General features: G+C 39.7%; 2 protein-coding genes across 4 annotated transcripts in view; one reads left to right on the top strand and one right to left on the bottom strand.

The window, feature by feature from the left end:
- LOC139122829 (low-density lipoprotein receptor-related protein 4-like) overlaps positions 1-11,308 on the bottom strand; it is a 58,452-nt gene extending 47,144 nt beyond the window's left edge. The window contains exon 1 of the mRNA XM_070688628.1: positions 11,202-11,308. Within this exon, the coding sequence (XP_070544729.1) occupies positions 11,202-11,235 (34 nt within the window). The 5' untranslated portion in view covers positions 11,236-11,308. The remainder of the gene's footprint in view (positions 1-11,201) is intronic.
- The window catches only part of LOC139122828 (NPC intracellular cholesterol transporter 1-like), a 32,522-nt gene continuing 14,508 nt past the window's right edge, over positions 3,712-21,725 (top strand). For all 3 annotated transcript variants that reach the window (XM_070688627.1, XM_070688626.1, XM_070688625.1), the window contains exons 1-6: positions 3,712-3,966; positions 14,044-15,324; positions 16,237-16,481; positions 16,976-17,076; positions 18,504-18,667; positions 19,692-19,823. In XM_070688627.1, the coding sequence (XP_070544728.1) occupies positions 3,916-3,966; positions 14,044-15,324; positions 16,237-16,481; positions 16,976-17,076; positions 18,504-18,667; positions 19,692-19,823 (1,974 nt within the window). In that variant the 5' untranslated portion in view covers positions 3,712-3,915. The remainder of the gene's footprint in view (positions 3,967-14,043; positions 15,325-16,236; positions 16,482-16,975; positions 17,077-18,503; positions 18,668-19,691; positions 19,824-21,725) is intronic.

Raw genomic sequence — 21,725 nt, 5'->3', positions numbered from 1 at the left:
TTCCTAAGACAGCGAAAGAAATTCTATTTTTTGCGATGGGTAGTAATAAAAAATAGAATGTCGGATTAGCAACAATGAAACACGTCAGTATCATGATGGCGCACCTGTTATGGGCGGCCAGGACTCATTGAGCCATTTCAGTTCAAGTGGTACGTTATGACGTTTGAGATGACTCATTTCGTCAAGTCGGTGATTGCGTGTCTCATGTTGTTCAAGTTGCTTGGTCTGAACTCCCGAGTAAACAACTTGATACTGATGGGTTTATTTGATTATATGTAATTGAATTTGCTGAAGAATCGTCCACGGATTGTAGTTATTCCTGAAGTAGACATAACTGTGTAATCTGAAAATTTCAAGAATCAATAAGCAGATTTACTTATTTTTGAAAGATTCTTAAGGTGGGATGTGCCTCGGGGTCAGCTATTAGGACACTCAAACTTCTACAATGCTTCTTTTGACTAGCACTTGTAGGCGCTCTTTTTAAGTTCTTGGAGTAAGAAAAAATTCACCGTCCTGGCTTTGAGAAGACAGAAAATTTACTTTCCCCAATGGAGTGAACCCTGAGATGACAGCAATTTTGAATTTCAAGAATCGGTAAATATTGGCTAATTTGTTTTTTTAGTACAACATTTCGCACGGTGACCCCTGATTTTTAGGGAATGATTTAAATTTTTTGTTGAAAAGTTTCAGCAAAAGTTCAAGTCTTTCAATTTGAAGGGGAGAACTACCTGAATGTAATTATTTGATGTAATAATGTATGAAGGGGAGAACTACCTGAATGTAATTATTTACAATTTGCAACGCTTTTTGTCTCCAGTGACTTTTTAGAAGAGTATTTTCTTGGTTGCCTGGGCCACTTTATTCCAGTAAATCTACATCGACACCAAAGGCTATTGGCGATTGTGTCGCATCACACTTGAACTCGGCATCCTCGTTTCTTCTGTGGAGGCTCCGCGAAGTATTTCCCTCGATATAGATCAGCAAACTTCGGAAACCGAAAGGAGTCAAGGAGTTCAAAGAGTCCCTGAAGTTTCCTCGACAAGAATTTCAAATTTCATTACGATTTGTACGATCATACTTCCCCGCGAAAATGATGTAAAATTTATGTTGGAATAGAGCTATTGCATTTCCTGAACTATGTCGATCAACAAATTTATTTCGGCATGTCAGTGTCATATGAATATCAAAGGTTCTGGAGACAGGTTGCCACGAGACATTCACTAGACACTTACTCGACTCCTATCCCGAACGCTATGTAAAATGGTGGATGAGAAATGTCTGGGAATAATCACCCTGATACCCTTCAAGGACGCTTTTTTGTGTTTTTATTTTGTACCAAACAAGTACGCTAGTCCGTATGCATTATGTTATCAACGTCAAAGAGCGATAATGTACCATTTTCCTTCACCCCCACCTTTTGGTTGTACTTCAGCAATGAGCAGACCATTCCTCAATCTCGATTCTACGAATGAAAATAGCTCGTTCTTATCGATCACATATATTAGATATCGTACGAAGGTGCAACGATGGCATTTTCGAGGGTTCATCAGTGTCATCAGCGAAGATGACACCTGACAAGACAGTCAACATTATTTATATCCAATTCGCACGACAGTCTTAAACACACAGTCATTGTGACTAGGTGTGATTTCATACTGCAAAGACTTCGCTGGGTTTAAATCTCAGCAGGCACAGCCGTCCAGCTGATTTTTAAAAATTGAGGTCAGGTGTGTTTTTTTACATCTAAGTACGCTTATCTAACGAACCGTAGACCCTAGGGTCTTTGAATAAAATAAAATTCAGAGGGGGAAACAATCGCTGCTCGTTGCTGCCCTCTTGTATAAGGTATAAGTTGAAAAAATTCTCTCCCGCCCATTTTCCCTCTGCCGACTTCCCTAGGAGAAGTCTCCCAATAAAAACTAACCTCTCCTTACTCCAAACATTCCCACCGTCATCGTTTTGCTGCACACTCCCCTTCCCACTGACAGTCTTCTAAAACAACCAAATCATACTCCCTAAAGCTACTCACCACTTCAGCTTTTTTGAAGTTCCCCGTTGATCAAATGAATGAATTTCCCAGCCCCTTATGATGAAAAATGTCCCGCCCTTCTGTCCTCCACCAGCTGATGCCGAATATTGCCCATCTGCTAAGAAATCGCATACTGACCGCTTTCTGCATGAAAATTTGAGGGTTGCACCTTGATGTAGTTTTTCTACGAAAGCTTGATAAGTGAAAACGGTGTCAATCAGTGTCTTCACTTAATAACTTCAGAATCTTGAATACATCATTGGGGAGTAAGCTTACCTCTAGTGGTCTACGTCACGGCGTAATTTATGCGAAATCTGCTTTAAGGTAGTATGCGCCTCGAAAGTGAAAGATTTAAACTTTTGCTCTAATTTTCATTAAGAAATCTTTCAACTGTTCTCTTTCAAAATCAAGAATAAAAATCGGGGTTCACCGTGCCATTTTAACCCATGATTTACCGGTATTTGACATTCAAAATGGCCGCCATCCCTGTGTTAACTCTATGGAGAAAAAAATTGTCGAATCTCGAAAAACTAAGCCGGTGAAAAGCTTTCTTACGCCAAGTGCTTTAAAATGAGCCCCCACAAGTGGTATATTAGAAAAGAATTGTAAAAGTTTGAGAGTCCGAATATCTGTCCCCGAGGCACGTTCTACCTTAAGATTGATCATTCAATAACTAAACTGAACCTTTCAGATCCAAATCGGTTTAATAAAAAAAATATTCATTATCACTTGACACAAGCAGTTTCACTGAAAAATTGTGAGATGAAATAACTCAACTACATGGTGCTCGACATGAAAATAGTTGAATATTTCTGTGGTCGCGATGACATTTCGTCGTCCTTGGTTTATTCTACCAACATTTGATATGGTAGTGCACTGAATATGACTCATATGGGCAAAATTGGCAATTCTCACTCTAGAAGAAACACACAAAAATGGAGGCGTCCAAGGGTTTGTGTAAATACCTCATGAAATTCACATTTCGTTTCTGTTGAGCAAATCCCTGCCACTCAGATCCTCGTCTCATAATTACATAGGTTATACTGAGCTGTGTCCTAGTTTTTAAAGGAAAACTCATCATAAACCATTTATGAGCTCTGTTCGAGGGATTTGAACTCCAATATCAGCATGCCAGTTCAAACTGCACTGTCTGCACACCCTCATAACACAACTAGTACAAATTAAATGTCGTCACCGAAAAAGATTCCTCTATTTCCCGTGTTTTAGTGGAAATACAATACAGCCAGACGTTGATTTAACTATCTTGGTGACCGCAGCGTATATACTCGATCTGTGTTATCCGTCACCATAGAAATAAGAACAATATATGATAAAGCTGCCAAGCCAATCCTTGCAAAATCTCACACACAATGTTGGAGCGTGATATCATTCATGGAGTTGACAAATTGATCATTTACTGAAATAATTTCTCCCGAGTTTAGTGAATTATGCGAAACATTTTTTTACCACAAAAGCGCAACATAAAATGCCCACGAAATAACAACATCCTTTTCACTGGAGAAACGGTACCAGATTGTGTCGGTGGGATGGGGTCGCATTTCCCGCTTAATGATTACCTCAGCATTGTATATATAACGGTCCACTAATGAATCGGCCTATCGAGTTCATTAATGATTAAAGTAACCGACAGATAAGATACCGAATCTTTGACATCAGGTGACATGACGTGCCGCATCTTCATTTCTTGATGGGTTTACCCTTTGCCCGGCGTGGTACACTCCCCTAACCAACGGCGGTTTTCGACATCAACCTCACGTATCTGTCCGCTGGCCGGTTTTCGTCAACTTTCTGGCTGCCGTCCATGGTCTAAAATACAGGTCTGTTTGACATTGAGAGAGAGAGAGGGCTTACAGGAGCTGACGACGATGGCAAGACTTTTGCTGTTTGTCGTCTTCTGTTGGCTGGTAAATATACAGGTAAGTTTGTCGTTTGTGTTTTATCCGCTGAATACATTTCTCCGTCACCGTCCTTAGCCCTTCACTGCGACGGGTCCTTGCAAGTCCATTGCAATTCCGTACATTTATTTTGTCGTTTCCTTCGGATGTCTGTGTTTAACGCTTTTAAAATTTAAAATGTCTGCACGCTGTGAGCGAAAAACGCACTACACTTTGCCTATCTATTGGTTGCGCCATTGTAATCTGTTCAATATATTGAATAGCAACAATGGGCGGTCACATCGGACCGTGCGCGTTGCAAAGCCAAATTGAGTTAATATTTTCCCCAAAAAGAAACGCATACCACGGGGCATCACAACGCCAATAACCATAAAAAGTAAACTGTGAATCGCCAACATTACGTTTTTAAACATTTTATGACAGTTTTTGTCCTGATGTATTATGAAAGACTCCTAGAAAGAACAATGGAATTTCTGATTACACACATTGTGACTAGAGTGTGCAAAATTAGCGCATGACCTAACTCATTGTGCAAGATTTCAACAAAATCCTCTGAAGTTGGTGTGGACATTAGAAGATCGACAAAAGGACAGGGAATTCAGTGAAGCAACAGACTCAGTGGTTATAACGAAGTTATCTCACAGAATAGAGACAAAAACACGACAGTGGTTTTTTTAACTTTTAAAGATTAAATAAAGTACGTGTAATGCATCTAAGCACAGCTATCGTATTTCCCCCACAGGGATATTTTAGGTGGAGCTCCATGGGAAGTTCTCATAATAAAATTCCGAGGTTTATTTTGACAGTTCTGTCTGTAAATGGCAAGGTCATTTTTGAAGTATACATTCTCAAAATCAATGACGTCTTGGCTTATATGAAAGTTATGATAATTAGTCGAAGACTCGCGAGGATACAAACTGACATTTTTGGACCTTGAGCGCGTCGATGGTCTTAAATTTAACCTCTTCAAAACGCGTTCTCGTGGAAGTGTGCGCTTTCGGGAGCACATCACAGTGGTTTGACAACACTGTAAAAAGTGCAAGTTTTTTGCTCATATTTAGGTTAAATGAGCGCCCTCAACGTTATATGCAAACTACGTAAAAACTATACACCTTCACATCATGGTAAACAACAATTTTTTCTTAAACACATCATCACGGGATCGTTACGACTGAAACGACTCTCTGAAAGATTCAGAAACATTCTTCGTAACACGTGGGACACGCTTTCCCAATTTGTGTCTGTCATAATTGACATTGACATCAAGGAAATCCACCTCCACTTTGTAGTGTAAAATTACATAAGCTTACTCTTGTTTTGTAACATCTCAGATAGCTAGCTGTGTGAAATGAATTTGACAAAAATAACCAGTATTTATCACAGTGCTCCGTACCAATCTGTCAACACTTTCAAAATAAATCACTACTGTGTCATAACACAAAATAATTCATCCATGAAAATAAATGCATCGTGCCTATTAATTTCTTATGCCCCAAGCGAGGTGAGTGCTCGGAAAACATTACAAGATGCAGTTTTTCCGAGTAAATTAAAGGTCATGTGACCCGACAACCTAGATAGAGAGTTTTAAAGTAGCTATTTTTCTTATATTTTATTGTAATATGTATTGGCCAGCCTGTCCTTCTTCACTTTTAAGACTGTGGATTTCCCGTTGTAATTTCATTACGTCAGCATACTCTTTTCACAGACCGAGGTGTCAAAATGTCACTAGATTCATAAACAGTGGTTCAAAGCTGAAAAATTGTCGATGACAATATTATATCATCAAAATACCAGCAGTAATAATGGGTAGTTCAAGATAGTACGCGCCTTCCTCAATGAAACTTTCAATTCTCTTACCAAATCAAGAATAAAAATCAGGGGAGGCCGTGCAAAGTTTGGTACCAGAGAAACAAATTACCAAACGTTTAACCGACATTTGACATCAAAAATGGCCGACACCTCTGTGGCGACTCTACTCGGAAAAATATAGTTTTCGATTTCAAAAAACTAAGACTGTATAAATGTTTCTCACTCCAAGAGCTTTAAAATGTCTGAGAGTCCGAATAAATGTCCCCGAGGTGCATTCAACCTTAATATATATATATATATATATATATATATATATATATATATATATATATATATATATATATATATATATATATATATATATATATATATATATATATATATATATATATATATATACATATATATATATATATATATATATATATATATATATATATATATATATATATATATATATATATATATCGTTCTGAATATATCCTTATATCCTTTCTTTGAAATTGTTGAAATTGGCATGAATCCTTGGTAATGTATAGTACAGATTTAAACTTGAAACATGTTCATGTTTATGACGCGATTGTTCAGATCCATGTACATATAAAGATATTTTTAAATGAAACTGACAACAAGAATATCTTCTTACATAAGGAAATGTTGATTTAAACCAAAAACGAACAAAACCACGGGCGACCTTGTGTTTGGAACAATGTAGTAATCAACACGCGACAAAGCAGAACAAGAAGTGGATCATTTTGATTCAAACAGTGTAATTGATTTGTTCAGTATTTCTACCGTTCTGCGCCACTGGTCTTCTTGCGTCAGGTAAGGGAGATTGATTTTTGACGAGCATCGTGGAGCGGAATTGAAGTTTTGGCTCGCGAAGATGAATGTTTCGGATATTGTATTTTTGATTGCGGCAAACTCACGGACTCGGCATTTTGGAATATCAAGCAAATCACGCATGCGCAACTAATCAAGAAAACAAACATGTTCACATACAGTTATATTTTTATGTTTTTGGGGTTTTTCTCTTTATAAACACCTGTGTATACCTATTATTATAGATTAACTGATTTTGATGTGATATATCATTAGGAAACCGTGTGTCGTATGAAATGGGGACATCCCTAGTTATTAGCTAATTTGCGGTTAATATTGGAATGTAGCAATCAAGATTGGTGACATCGCAACCACTGTTGCGTAGTTCTCCACAAAACCCCTTATGTTGGTCAGAGGTCACCGCAAACAAGCAATTTCTGTCACGTTCTGTTCTGCCTATTAAGCCTCAGCGCCGACACTAGTCCTATTTGGCTGGGAGTCAAGTCAAGACTGAAGTCTTAAACTATGATGTACTGTGATTCAGTCCGACGGATAATTGCATCGCACACAACTCCATTCCAACGACTGATTATTTCTTATCAAATATCGCATTTGGATTTCAAAGCAGTGACGTCATCCTGTACTCGATACCATGAAAATGTACTGTTCTGAGGACATCAAAGTGTAAAATCGAATTCTTGCATTTTTTCATTGAACATCTTATCAGAGAAGTAAATGTTTTCTCTTCCAGTATATATGGACTCACTCTTGGACTAATTCGTGACGAGTTAACAACGTTGTGGAGATGCAATTGTAAAATCATTTCTCCACCAACCCTATATTCCACTCTGCTTTTGTATTGAACACTTTGTTTGTTTGTTTGTTTGTTTGTTTGTTTGTTTGTTTGTTTGTTTGAAACTCCTTAGGCACGGCGGAATTAGCGATAGATTAAAGATAGTGACTCGGTCTTGTGTCCTGTAGTACACGCAGGGACAAACTGTTCCGCGAGTAGAGAATACACTGGATGGTGACGCCGTTTGCAAATCGTAAAACTTTCAGTAATATCAATTTTCGCTCAGTTTATCGATTGGGCGCAAATCCTTCAACGAGAATTCCAAAACTTATAAAATTACAGAGTGAGTTTGAGCCAAACCCAACCGGAGACAGGTTTGTTACAATGACAAAGGCTGGAACAATGTCGCTGATATGCATCTAACATTTCTGATTTAGTCGAGTTCAAAGGTCGATGGGGACGCTCTACTTCACATTTGCATAGACAAAAATGACAAAACCATACACATAGTCTGAGGTCTACTCAGGGATTGACAATCATGAGGAAGAGGGGTTCAAAGATATGGGCAAACTGCAGCTTCGCTACTATTGCGGGAAAGACCGTTCACATTACTGGCTGGTGAAAAAAGTGGAATGCCAACGCGATGTTTGTGCATAATAACGGCATATTGTCAAATCTTTTCATGCGAAAAAAGTGGTTTGTCCGTCTGATCACCCCGTAAGAGGTACTGGTCCATCCCTTATGGTGAATTGAAATCAGAATTTTGTCATTGTCCCCGTGATAACAAACTTAACGGTCAACAAGACCGGCAAGATCGTCTACGATATGACAAAATGAGAAAAAAAACGTAAAACCGTATCGATGACCGTTGAGTCGCTGCGGGTTTTCTTCAGACTTTGTCAATAATGATAAAAATAATTCTTGCGGTCAGTCTGTCTGTGGAATTCATGTCAAGAGGATAGCTAAACCAAACGAGTGTTTGTAACACGCAAACCCCTGTACCTCCTGGCGGATCACAATCTATCCATGTAAATTAATCACAAATAAAGATCGTGTTGGTGTCCCTAATTACTTGATATCTCTATGCGGTTTTCAGATGAAGGACCTAAAACCAACATGATCGATCTTTGCCCCGAGGGGGCAAAGCGCTTTTTAGGGCAGGGATGTGCTATTAATTTGGTTGAAACACTGCCAGTATCTGAACCGAATTTTTGGAATTTACAAAACCGCCTCTAATATGACGTGGATTTTCTTTGCATCGTTTTCGCGCCGCTCCCTTTAAAAGTATAAAGAACCGAAATTTGCCGAACTTTAACGACAAATGTATTACCTATTTCTGGGCTACGAAGCTTTACGAATGTCGTGACTGTACAGTGTCACAGTGTTTATTCATCAAAGTAACAATTTTCATCAAAGGAGGCTGGGTTCCTGTTATGATTGTTTTTGTTTTAAGGTTTAGTTTATTTTTTAGCAAGCCATAGGTCATCGGCCGCAGATGAACTCACAGTAGGCGATATGAAAGTATAATATCAGTTATGAAGAGTACAAGACAATAGCAAATTAATCGATAGATAAAAATGCAAATGAACATTTCAGATCGGTGTAAACAGCAGATGTATGCCCTGCGTTAATTTGAACATTTTTTGTAGAAATCAGAAGTTTTTCCCCCGGGAAGACAGTTGAAGAAGTTTTTTAAAACATCATTGCAAAACTTCGGTCAGAAATGTATCGCAAAATGTGATGAATCCCGTCGCCTCGATTTGAAATGTGAACAACCTGTTCACCCCCTCCCGCGTAAACATGGTCCACAGAACAATGAGTTTGGGCTAAACCATGATGGTTGAAGGGTTGTGGCAGATTTTTCATTACAAATGGTGTCCCCCTTGACTGGGCTAGTTAATTTTGCTCTGCTGATCTTATGCAATTATTATAGCATTTTTACTGCAACTTGGTGATGTACTTAGAGTGCAAGAATAAAAAAAATATTGTACTCATAAGGTGTTTTCCAACGGATTTGTACAGATGTCAATAGGCAAATCAAAGTTTCTTCGTTGAACAGACCAAAATATGAGACAGACAGACAGACAGACAGACAGACAGACAGACAGACAGACAGGCAGAGAGGGGAGGGAGATTTCTCGAAAACGCACAGATCTCATCTTTGTCTCTGAGCAAATTGACTAAGTGTGCACAACTTTCGAAGGAGAACAAAGGACTTAAATCACACAAACAGTCGGTGTCAATAATCAATAATACGAGCACCAAGGATTGAGGAATGCCCCTCTAAACACACACATCCAAGGGAATCATGTAAAACCTATTAATTTATCGGTTTGACAAAGAGTCTTATGTCAAAAACATGATCTTCATGTGAGATATGGGAGCTCAAGCCAGTCAGGTTGTTCACTGTACACTGCCGGGCGACAAAGTAGAGAACCCTTCACCTCAAACAACGTGGAACTGAATACCTTGATGAGAACACGTACGTACCTCCGAGATTTCGTTTACTGTTGGAAGTTTACAAAAAATTCTGTTTACAATGACCGAGGTTTTCCTCGTCGGAATGACCATCTCACCGTCGAATTTAATATTCTTTATGAGTAACGATGTTCAGTTGAACCTACAATTTTTTATCTTGCCATCGATAAATAAAACACTCGAGAACGGACCAGGACGAAGACTGTGAGACTTGTGTTGTTCTTGGAGGTGAAAAATAAACTGTATAACAACGCAGGCATCGGGTTATAAAATGTATAAAAAACTTGAGATGAATTATCGTGCCGAGAAACGTACACACCACTCGATCATTTAAGCAGAGCACATAATTTCAGTGGCAAGTAATAAATTTGCTCAGGGCGAATATGAGGGATCGGCCCATGGCGTATCCTGGCAAAAGCAACCTTTGTCCCCATGCGGAGCAAAGTTCAGCTCTATGCTAATCTCCACATTCTTTAATTTGCACCGTCAGACAGGCAAAGGTGCAGCTTACAATGCGTGCACACACAAGCAAGTGCACCAGAGACTCGGAGACTCAGTGGGAGTCACAACATCTATATTTTTCGGTCTAGAACTTTTATGGACTCAATTTGAAACCAACAGGGAAAAGAAGCTTTTCAGTGTGTCTGGGGAAACACGAAAATTTATACGTATCCCTGTGACGTCATCAGTAGCGAATGGCGGACATCTTGAATCACAATTTCACAAATCTCGGCAGATGTGAGAAACCTCAATTTTCATTCCTGGAGTGTAGAGTAAAACTTGATTAACAGAACGGGGCAGGGACACGTGACCGATGCGTAAGCTTCCATGTATATTGTACTTCCGGTAAACGATAGTTCCCTGTTGAAAATAGTTTTAACTCATCCGCTAATAATAGAATGTCAATGGTACTACAACCATAGACAGTGGAGAAACTACTGTCTGTGCTACAACACCCCATTGCATATTCTAAATTAGAATATTAAAATTTGAAGACCGATTTGTTGCTTATGCTAACGAAAGAAGATCACGGGCCACCATACTCGAGGCAGAGACAAGTAGGCAAATATTCGTTTATATTGATTAAAAATGACGTCATGCTTTCAGGGAGTGGGGCCAAGGGGTGTCTCGATACCACACTGCACCGCCGTAAGATACGTCATACTTGTCGTTTCGAATTTCATTATTTTGGAAAAAAAGGCTGCCGGCGAACATATTTTTCTCTCTGTTGGCACGATTTGATAATTGGCCTACACGAATATGACGAGATACCACGGAGATACTAAGGGACTATTTTTACAGGAGGAAACCAAGTGTACACTCATAGATTGAGTTTGATTCGGATACCACTTACCGGTTTGTGGGTTCGAGGCTTGATTGGTGTGCATTCGCCCAGTATATCAGACACCTTGTTTTAGTTCCGCTTTTTGTGATCTCGAGGTTTAGACACCGATCATGTCACTCCAGTGATTTCGGAGACCGCTGCCCTTGAGCTGTCATAACAATCCCCATTAACCGTTGTAACAGACCGAAGTTCTAAAGATCTGGAAGGCAGGTTTTGTGGGAGAAAAGGCTACATCCACCTGGCGTAATATTATCTCCTTTCTAATTGGTCGATCAGAAACCGCAGTTAGCTCTATCTCCTTCCAATGCACTGGTCATTTCACACATAGCTACATCACAAAAGACTTCGGGAGTGGCGGTGATCAGTGTGGGAATTCTTTGGTTGTTGTAAATGCTGTATCAATACTATGAAAAACCACCTGTTTCACAAACTAAGGTGTGACAGGAAACACGTTTTGCATTCCTTTATCAATTCACCTGCCTTAATATCGAAGTGCCTTTGGAGCTCAATTGAAGGAGAGGCTTCTTTTCTTTCAAATTTATGGGGACATTACATGTTCTTTCTTTTAAATGCAGTATTTTTTTTCACATACCAAAATTAGATACAATACGCGGTAAGGGAAAGTTATTCACTGCGTATTACGATACATACGTACCTTTGGAGACGATATCTCCTTTACCTCTCATAAGCGATACAAATTAAGATGTATTTCGAGTTTTCCACTAAAAATCTGAGGGGAAGAATGTGAAAAAGTTCCTACCAAAGAGCTTTAAATGAGCCCCCTCAAGTGGTAGACCAGAAAACGCCGAATGTCTGTCCCCGAGGCGCATATAATATCATCGGACGTGATATCGTTGCTTACCAGCTATAACATAAATTAATATGCAATTTTGGGCGTCAATGCGTCCCATTACGTGTAAATTGGACACGTAAGTTCTACCATTACACAAGTCACATTCCTTCCACATACCGGTTGGGAAACGCCTGGGTCCCTATTGTTACGATGCGCCTTATGGTTTGACAAGATGTCTGTGTTTGTAATTGTGGGGCTTCATTTTGGTTTGAATACAATCAAACCCCACATCAAAATAAACACCACATTTCATGTGATACCTGTCGTAAAAGTTTATTATCAGGCGACTGGTAAAGTGAGAAAACGCCTTTTATTGCATTGGAATGCAGGCGAGCTACCGTAACCGCCATTTTGTTTTACGGAAATCAAAACAGCAAAACCAAATGACCGATCTCTCCAAAACGTAATTGATTGTTCATTTTTTCGAAATGGTTGACGCAGGCTTCACAGGCTCGTCGTTATAAAAGGTGTTTTGTTAAAACCCAGGTGTCGGGTGAGAACTGTCTAAACCATCTTACACTCACAGATAACGAAATACTAGTAAGGCAGCCATAGAAGCTCTCTCTCTCTCTCTCTCTCTCTCTCTCTCTCTCTCTCTCTCTCTCTCTCTCTCTCTCTCTCTCTCTCTCTCTCTCTCTCTCTCTCTCTCTCTCTCTCTCTCTCTCCCCCCCCAGTTAAGACGCTGTTAATGTTTATCAAATATCAGTTTAATACATGAGTGTGTGTTAAACATTAATGTCTTAAACTGCTTTTTATTGCCTGAGAAATTACTCTTAATGGCAATGACATATATGTTCTGTGTCATTTTATAAAATATCTAATGACGAAAACAAAATTTTCAGATTCAGCTCAAATCTCAGTAAATAATTTTTTTCATTGCACATAGAATTGTATCCGGTTTTCTGTCATGCTTTTTCAACACCCTGACAGGTTAAGAATAAACAGCAGGTATTACTCTGTATCACATAACACCCTCTAATAAGGCTAACATTGGGCATTGTAAACCACTGGTGAAAACTTTAAAGGCAATGAGAGCGATAACATGCATAAATCCTTGCCAATCACCATAAAGTGGAACTTAATATGAAGGCAAATCTTTTCTGAACACAAAAACGTTTTACAAAATTCTGGGGGAAAATATTTGAAGACTAAATACACACCATATAAAAGTTCGTTGAAGTCAAAACAACTTTACAAACTTTCTTAAACCTGGACACAAGCTGACTGTACTCCAGGAAAAAGGTAAAAAAGCGACTTTGTCCTTTTAAAACTTCTGTTTAAAACTCGTATATTATCGTTTGCTGCTGTTTTACAGTATTTTTGTTCAGTGTCACTACAATTTGTTATTTTACTCTCCACATGTTGACATACAATACCAAGAATTACAACATTACGCGTTTACACTGCATTGTTATTGTGCACAATTCAATTTCAGTCCGGACTGAGATCCGTTTGTACACAATATTAATGCACTTCCCATGTATACTTGCTGTGTACATAAACTGAATACTAGGCATTTCAATAAACTCTGGAGAGAAGAAGAAATTGTAGTTGATACAAAAAATTCAATACTGAAAAAAACAATAGTTACAGCTACTCTCACTTTATGAGAACACTATATTTTACAAAGGCTGTGTTTAAATGATTTTGTCTTTGCTGAAAAAATGCTTTGACTCAACTGGACAAAAAGATTGGTTCAGTGTAGCCGCATTTTAAGAAAATTACTGCCAGGGGCCAGAAATCATTGCCGTAACCATTTCCTCTAGCCCACCCCCACCCCCCACCCCCCGAAATTAAATGGTCCGGCTACCCTTGATATTTAAGATACGTGCTGACAGGGTCCGTTCTCTGCATTTGACGTGTGATGTGGTTTGAGTTTGTGCTGGAGTGTGTGTACGTACATATTGCACAAGGGATTACCCGATGATTTGTCAAAATGGCTCTCCGAATTCTGAGGTAAGCAAGCGTAAACTGTGGTCCCTCTTTTACTCTTTGCAGGTTGGAGTGTCAGGATACCCACACATACACGAGGAAGGGCGATGTATGTGGTACGGCCAGTGCGGTGACAGTCCCTTAACTGGCAAAACTGTGAACTGTTACCACAACGGACCACCGAAACCTCTGACGGAGCCCCTCGGAAAAAGCATCCTGTCGGATCTTTGTCCAGAGCTCGATATCGGCGATGATCCACTAACCTGCTGCAGTTCTGATCAGCTCCAGACACTACAAGAATCAACGGCCTTCACCCAACAGGCGTTTGCCCGCTGCCCTGCCTGCCTGAGAAATTTCATGGAGCTCTACTGCAACGCGACGTGCAGCCCGCACCAAAGTTTATTTGTGAATGCCACCGTGCTAAATGAGGTTCCCGAGGAAAACTACACCCAAATAATCGAAGTCGACGAATATTTCTCGAAGAGATTTGCATACGGTGCGTTCTACTCCTGCAATGAAGTGCTGTTTCCGTCCACAAACTCGCCTGTGATCGGACTCATGTGCGGAGGTAAAACGGCCGAAGAATGTACACCCGAGGATTGGCTGGAATACATGGGAAGCACATCAAACGGAATTACTCCCTTCGACATCAACTACATTCTAGTTGAAAATGGCACCGAGTTGCCGCACAACTTGGAGGCGCTGGATATGCCAATCGTACCCTGCAACCAGGCGCCAACGGAGGACGCGTATGCATGCAGCTGCCAAGATTGCTCCATCGCTTGCGCTGAAACACCGTCGCGTCCGCCAGAACCAGAGCCATGGGAGATCGCAGGTATGGACGCCGCCCTGTTCATCATGCTGATGGCATTCTGTGGCTTCGTGGTCGTGTACATCGGCCTCCTGATATTCTACTATGCTGTCGTTAAGAAACCGGAGGATGCTGAAGACAAAAAGAGGGATATGTTAACAGAGGATGACGTCAACTGCGTTGAGAACGCTGGCTTCGTCATGCATAAATACCTTGGGGAAATATTCAGGCGGTGGGGAGTTTTCGTTTCAAATAATCCCATCAAAGTCATCGTTGTCGCTTTGTTATTCGTCACTCTTTGTTCCCTTGGCAACATCTTCATCATCGTCACAGTTGATCCAATTGATTTGTGGGTTGCGGACGGCAGCCGCTGTTTGGAAGAGAAGAATTATTTTGATCGGCACTTCCAACCATTCTGGCGCGTGTCTCAAGTCATCATCACCGCACCCAACCACAACGATACCGTGTATCCGACATGGCCTGATGGTGTTCACGAGAACTTTGGCAGCGCATTAGATAAAGAGTTTCTCCACCAGGTGAGTGCGATCGGTTCATCTTTTATTCAGAATTTCTGTCTCACTCTGTTTACACAGTAATTTTTGCAAAGTTGCTAACTTACTGTTGATTGAAACCAAGACTTTCCGATACAGTGATTCATGCCAAATGTTGAACTATTTCCACATTGAATTTAACTATTATAATTGAGGTAGAGTATTAAGTCAGAAATTGACAATGTCACGATCGCGCAGTTCTTTCTGGGGGAAGAACATACGTTTTCTTGAGGGGGAGGGGGAATGGGTGTGGTCGATTTTTTCTTCACTGTGGCAGCAAATGTTTTTCGATTGTCAGTCTACATTTTCCTCAAGCCATTACGGGGTCAAGTCATTTTTTCTCTGCTGCATCTGCCGCCGGCAATTTTTTCTTTAAATCCCCCACTACCCCCCCCCCCCATTGAAATGTTTTTTCCCTAATTGGATATTACGTTAAGGTAGTATGCGCCTCGAATGTGAAAGACAAAATTTTGCTAAAAATTTCCCAAATAAAACTTTCAACCACTCTCATGTCAAATCAACAATAAAAGTCGGGGGTCACTGTGCAAAGTTTGGTACCAGAAAAACAAATCACCTAAAATGTTGCGATATTTGAAATTCAAAATGGCTGCTATCCCTAAGTCTAATGGAAAAAATTAAATTTACGATTTTCGAAAAACTAAAACGGCAAAAATTTTTCTTTCTCCAAGAGCTTTAAAATGAGCCCCCACAAGTAGTAGATCAGAAAAGAATTGTAGAAATTTTGAGAGTCGGAATATCTGTCCCCGAAGCGCGTTCTACCTTAGTGGAACAATGTTAAAGGTGAGCACGTTGATATTAAATGTTCCCTGCTTGTATCTGTGTCTAGTGTAATATCCCTGAGACGAAAATCTTTATTTGTGTGACTTTCATCCCTAGGTACTAGTTTTGCAGGACCACCTTAACTTCATGAAAGTGTTTCATGAGCCTGATGAGGATTACATCACCTTCGAGGATATCTGCTACAAGCCGATGGAACCCGACAATATGTATTGCACCATTCAGAGCCCGTTGCAGTACTATCAAAACTCTCACGCACTACTTGATAAAGTCGTTGATGAACAAATGGGAGTTAAATTGGACTATCCTGCCGACTATAGGGATCATTTTCTGTACTGTGTCAAGTGAGTACTGCTGCATCATTATAAGGTGGTTAAATAAGCTTAGTTAATACCACGATATTTATATACTTGACCATTGTGAACGGTAAGCGTTATACAGAGGAGTACATCACTAATGGTTATTGTCACTTTAGCTGTCTGCAGAACCATCATCATCCACCACCATCGTCATCATCATCATCATCATCATCGTCATCATCATCGTCGTCGTCGTCGTCGTCGTCGTCGTCACAACGACCATCACCACCACCACCAACAACAACAACAACAACAACAACAACAACAACAACAACAACAACAACGCCATTGTATTTCAAGAAAATATTAACAACAACAGCTAAACATGGCGTCCTTTTCCTTTACTCACAACTGATAATCAAGTACTTAGAAGAGGCGGATCATTCCTCACGTTAATCATTGAGGTAGGAAAGAATATCCCTCCGTTGCAGAAAACCGAGCCAGTCAATGAGCACAATCCATCTGTGTTTTCTTTACAGAGCGCCAAACAGCGTCCAGTGCACAACGCCGTTTGAAGAATCGTGCATGGGCGCGTATGAAGGTCCCAATTATGCGTACACCTGTTTAGGCGGCTTCGAAGGTAAGTGACTTTAACGTATACAGTCACCTGTAATCTAAATATGCCCATATATGGTCAAAGGGGCGTTCCTTGGTATTCAAAATGCCCATGTCAGGGCGCTGTTTTTAAAAAGCGGCCACCCGCTTAAAATCTGTGATTGGTTAGATTTTCTCTTTCCATGGTAACTGTGGCAAAATTGGAACAGGTGACAGTATACCTTTAATTGTCAGGCGCTAACACCTGCTCTGTGTCATATTAAAGAAAGCAAAGCACGACCTTTTATGCCTGTACATCACGTGAATGTTTCAACACCGTGTTGAACATTTTCTGCATTATTATAACGAATCTAATATATATGTATGTATTTTAGACAACCACACATTTGCATCTCTAAATCAGTTCGTCCTTTAGCAATCAAATTTGCTTTATAAGATCCAAGCAATTTTTTTGGCTAATTCTCATTTTTTTGGCAAGACACTGTTGCAGCAGGCACCACTTGTGTTACGTTGACAATCATGAAACTTTGATTTGTGGCTAATTAAGGATACCCTCATTAATATTAAGAATTACCTTTAGTATTTTGTATTATGGGAAGATTATAAATTTATGCATTTTCTCAATGCGAAGTTATGCTAATTACATTATGACTCACTCCCGGTCAGAAGTATTTTAATCATGTGACGGAATGTATAAGCCTGTCAGTGATTTTAATGTATCACAGACCCGCGAGGGTCTATCGTTAATTCACAGTCACCTGTGGTCTATTCCGCTCTGCGTCTATGCGCCCGGGCATATATACACACGTCTATTGGGCGCATAGACGCAGAGCGGAATAGACCACAGGTGACTGCGGTTAAATTCAGATGTAGATCGCTTATCATGCTGTCAAATGACCTTTTTTAAAACAAACAGCAAGGCAGCAAATATTTTGCAATTATTTTCCCGCATTTATTTAACATTTTTCACCATTCCGTCCACGAACCGGCGATCTTTAAATGTGTTCAGTGGACAGAAACTTGACTGTCAACAGTCCCTTGTGCCTTTTTCTTTTCTAGTCTATCGCATATACGAGGGGGTGGGGTCGCAAGCATAGCGCCGACGGGTCGAACTGGGAATGCCGCGGGCATGACCACGAGTGTCGAAGGCACACGGGTCCCTCATGCCTTCGGCACCCGTGACTATGTCTGCAGCATTCCCCACCCCGTATGTGCGAGAGACCATACCAATAATAGAAGAGAAAAAGCACAATGGACTGTCGACGGTCTAGAGAGTAGCGTCACTGTGAACGAAACGAAACGAATAGTGTTTACTAGCTGTTGGATGCCCCATCCCATCCCTCTATCTGTATGTCTGTCTCTGTCTCTCTGTCTCTGTCTCTCAGTCTCTGTCTAATTTGTGATGCCCAAAAAGTTTTCATTTTGAGAGAAAATTTTGATTTTTTTCTGCAGACGATAATTACAACAACGCCACGGCCATACTGTTAACATTCTTGAACGATAACTACGTTGACAATGACGAGATTGTTGATAGAGTGAAAACTTGGGAAACAGCTTTTCTTGATGTTGTGTCAACATGGAACAACACGAACATGAGTATGAGTTACTATGCAGAGGTATGTGACAGTCACCAATCTGTCGGTCTGTCTCTGTCTGTCTGTCTGTCTGTCTGTATGTATGTATGTATGTATGTGTGTATGTATGTATGTATGTATGTATGTATGTATGTATGTATGTATGTATGTATGTATGTATGTATGTATGTATGTATGTATGTATGTATGTATGTATGTATGTATGTATGTATGTATGTAAGTATGTATGTATGTATGTATGTATGTATGTATGTATGTATGTATGTATGTATGTATGTATGTATGTATGTACGTACGTAAGTACGTACGTACGTACGTTTGTATGTATGTATGTATGTATGTATGTATGTATGTATGTATGTATGTATGTATGTATGTATGTATGTATGTATGTATGTATGTATGTACGTACGTAAGTACGTACGTACGTTTGTATGTATGTATGTATGTATGTATGTATGTATGTATGTATGTATGTATGTATGTATGTATGTATGTATGTATGTATGTATGCATGCATGCATGCATGCATGCATGCATGCATGCATACAAATTTCAAAAGATGCATACAATGCATACAAATTTCAAAAGATATCTGTACCATACCATGATGTTGAAATCAAGGGAAGGCTAGGCATTACCTAGGTTGCCTTGACCTTGACAATACAGAAGCTGCTGTCGATTGCGCTTCATCGTAAATAGTCCAAGGCTTGAAAAGGTTGATGTTAGGAAGTCAAACAAAGAGTCGTAAGAGATATTATCGGAAAGAGAGCGACCCTGTTTTTTAATGCAAAGTCGAAAGATTGAAAAATAATTCCGTTTATTCTTGTGCAATACTTGATTGTTGCGGTTGATTGTAATATGAATAGATTTTTATAGTGATCGTTATTTTGTCAGGTATCAATACCCATGAATGAAAAAATTAACAACACTTAAACACGCAAAACAGGAAATGGGGTAACTATCCCCCTTTTGTCGAAGTACACGCCATCTCGCTGTTTGTGCATTTTTGTGACATTCTATTTTAATTTTCCCGCTATTTTAGAGATCGATTGAGGATGAGCTGATTCGAGCCAGCCAGGCCGATATTCTAACGATTGTTTTGAGTTATGTCTTTATCTTCTGTTATATCACCATCGCACTGGGAGAAATCTACCGCTGCGATCGACGACTCTTGGTGAGTACACTCCTTTCAGCCAATGGCTTTATTACCGCGTATTACTCTTACAGGCGGTACGCGCCTCGAAAATGATAGACTTAAACTTTTGCTCAAACTGTCCTCAATAAAACTCTCAACCATCCTCTTTCCAAATGAAGAATAAGAAGTGCGGTCACCGTGAAAAGTTTTGTACTACAGAAACAAATTACCAAACATTTACGGATATTTGAAATTCAAAATGGCCGCCACCCTGTGTTAACTCTATGGGGGAAAATAGGAATTTTCGATTTTCGAAAAATTAAGACAGTGAAAATTTGTTTACTCCAGGAGCTTGAAATGACCCCTCTCCATAAGTGGTATATCAGAGAAGACTTGTAAAAGTTCTGAAAGTGCGAATGTCTGTCTCAGATGCGCATTCTGGGATAATTGTACTCTCTAACTTTTACATTCCTATTTTGGTCTCCCGTTTTGGGGAGCTCATTTGAAGCCTCCCATTTAGTGACAAAAACTTCCACCGGCTATAAAAATTACGAACAACGTTTAGTACTATTACTTTATTCCTTCATAATGTAGGTCTCCGGCCCTTATATGAGCTTACAATATCTATGTGTCTTCCAGAGACAAGTATTTTTCAGAAATACAAAGAAGTATGGCGTGAAATAATACATTTACAGCAATGAAGGGAAAATAGCAATAATTACAGTTTCTCTTTAATTCTGAAAGTGTGATGGATAAATAGAGCTAGATTTCTTATTTGATTTTCGTCTTTTGTTTCCATAAGTATAACAAATATTTCTACACCACCGCTAGCTCTCCCCCTCCTGCTCAATTTAACAGCTGGACATTTAAATGAGACAAAATCTTTGAAAATACATACAGAGTCCTTTTCTTGTGACCACGTTTCGACTAGACCAAAAATATCAAAAGATTGACAGAACGAAATAAAGTCACTATTTGATAAATGTGAGGCAATGCCTCGAACATTCCAGACCATGAATCTCAAATCATTTTGTCTGTACTCTACATCAGGGCCTTGGCCGAATCCCTACAAAGTTTTACTATTCACTTCCACTACGTCCGCAGACTCTCCGTTACACATGAACACGCGGCGCGTGCTATCCGCCATTGTCACAATCAGCTTATCAAAGATTACTGTCATCTTGGTGATATCTTTCTTTTCTTTCAGTGTCTTTCTGTACGCGAACAATTTCTTTCTCTTTTCTCGTGTTCTTCTAGAGTAATCTTGATCTATGTAGATTTCCGTTCCTTGTAGTTTTCTGGATTTACGTGCAACTTCTTCTTTATCCTTGAAACGGCTAAACATAGCAACAATCAACTTACTACCGTTCACTGTAGGCCCATTTGCAATACGATGGACTCTTTCGAAATTTATGTCTCTGTCAATCTCCAATTTTCCTCGAATGGTATCCTTGACCTTTTGTTCAGTCTGTTCCCATGTTTCATTCTCATTTTCTTGCTGAATGCCGGAGAATATTAAGTTACACCTTTTGCTTCTGTTTATCAAGTCATCTTCACTTTCTCTGGTATTCGCAATCTCTCGTCTGAGTTGCCGTATTTCTTCTTGAAGGTTTCCAACGGTTTCATTTCTGTTAGTGATATCAGAACCTTCATTTCGCATTCCAGCAATGTCCTCTCTCATCGTGAAAATTTCATCTTCAACATTATTTATTCTTTGTTCGAGTGACTCGAATCTGCCATTCATCAATTTTATGTCAGCAGCGATGGTTTCCAGTTTATTCAGCATGGTGTCTTTCAACATTTGGATGTCAGACCGTATATCACTTGTAATGTCAGAGTCACCTTTTGATGTACTTCGCAACGCTCGTTTTGGTATATTGCCCCTTTGGGTTTCTCTAGTTTCACTCTGGGGTCCTGGGTTTTGCTCTACATTTCCAATTA

The sequence above is a fragment of the Ptychodera flava genome, chromosome 22 (genome assembly GCF_041260155.1).
Source record: "Ptychodera flava strain L36383 chromosome 22, AS_Pfla_20210202, whole genome shotgun sequence".
NCBI classification, from domain to species: Eukaryota; Metazoa; Hemichordata; class Enteropneusta; family Ptychoderidae; genus Ptychodera; species Ptychodera flava.
The sequence above is the reverse complement of the archived record's forward strand: the minus strand, read 5'-3'. Positions and strand labels throughout refer to the sequence as shown.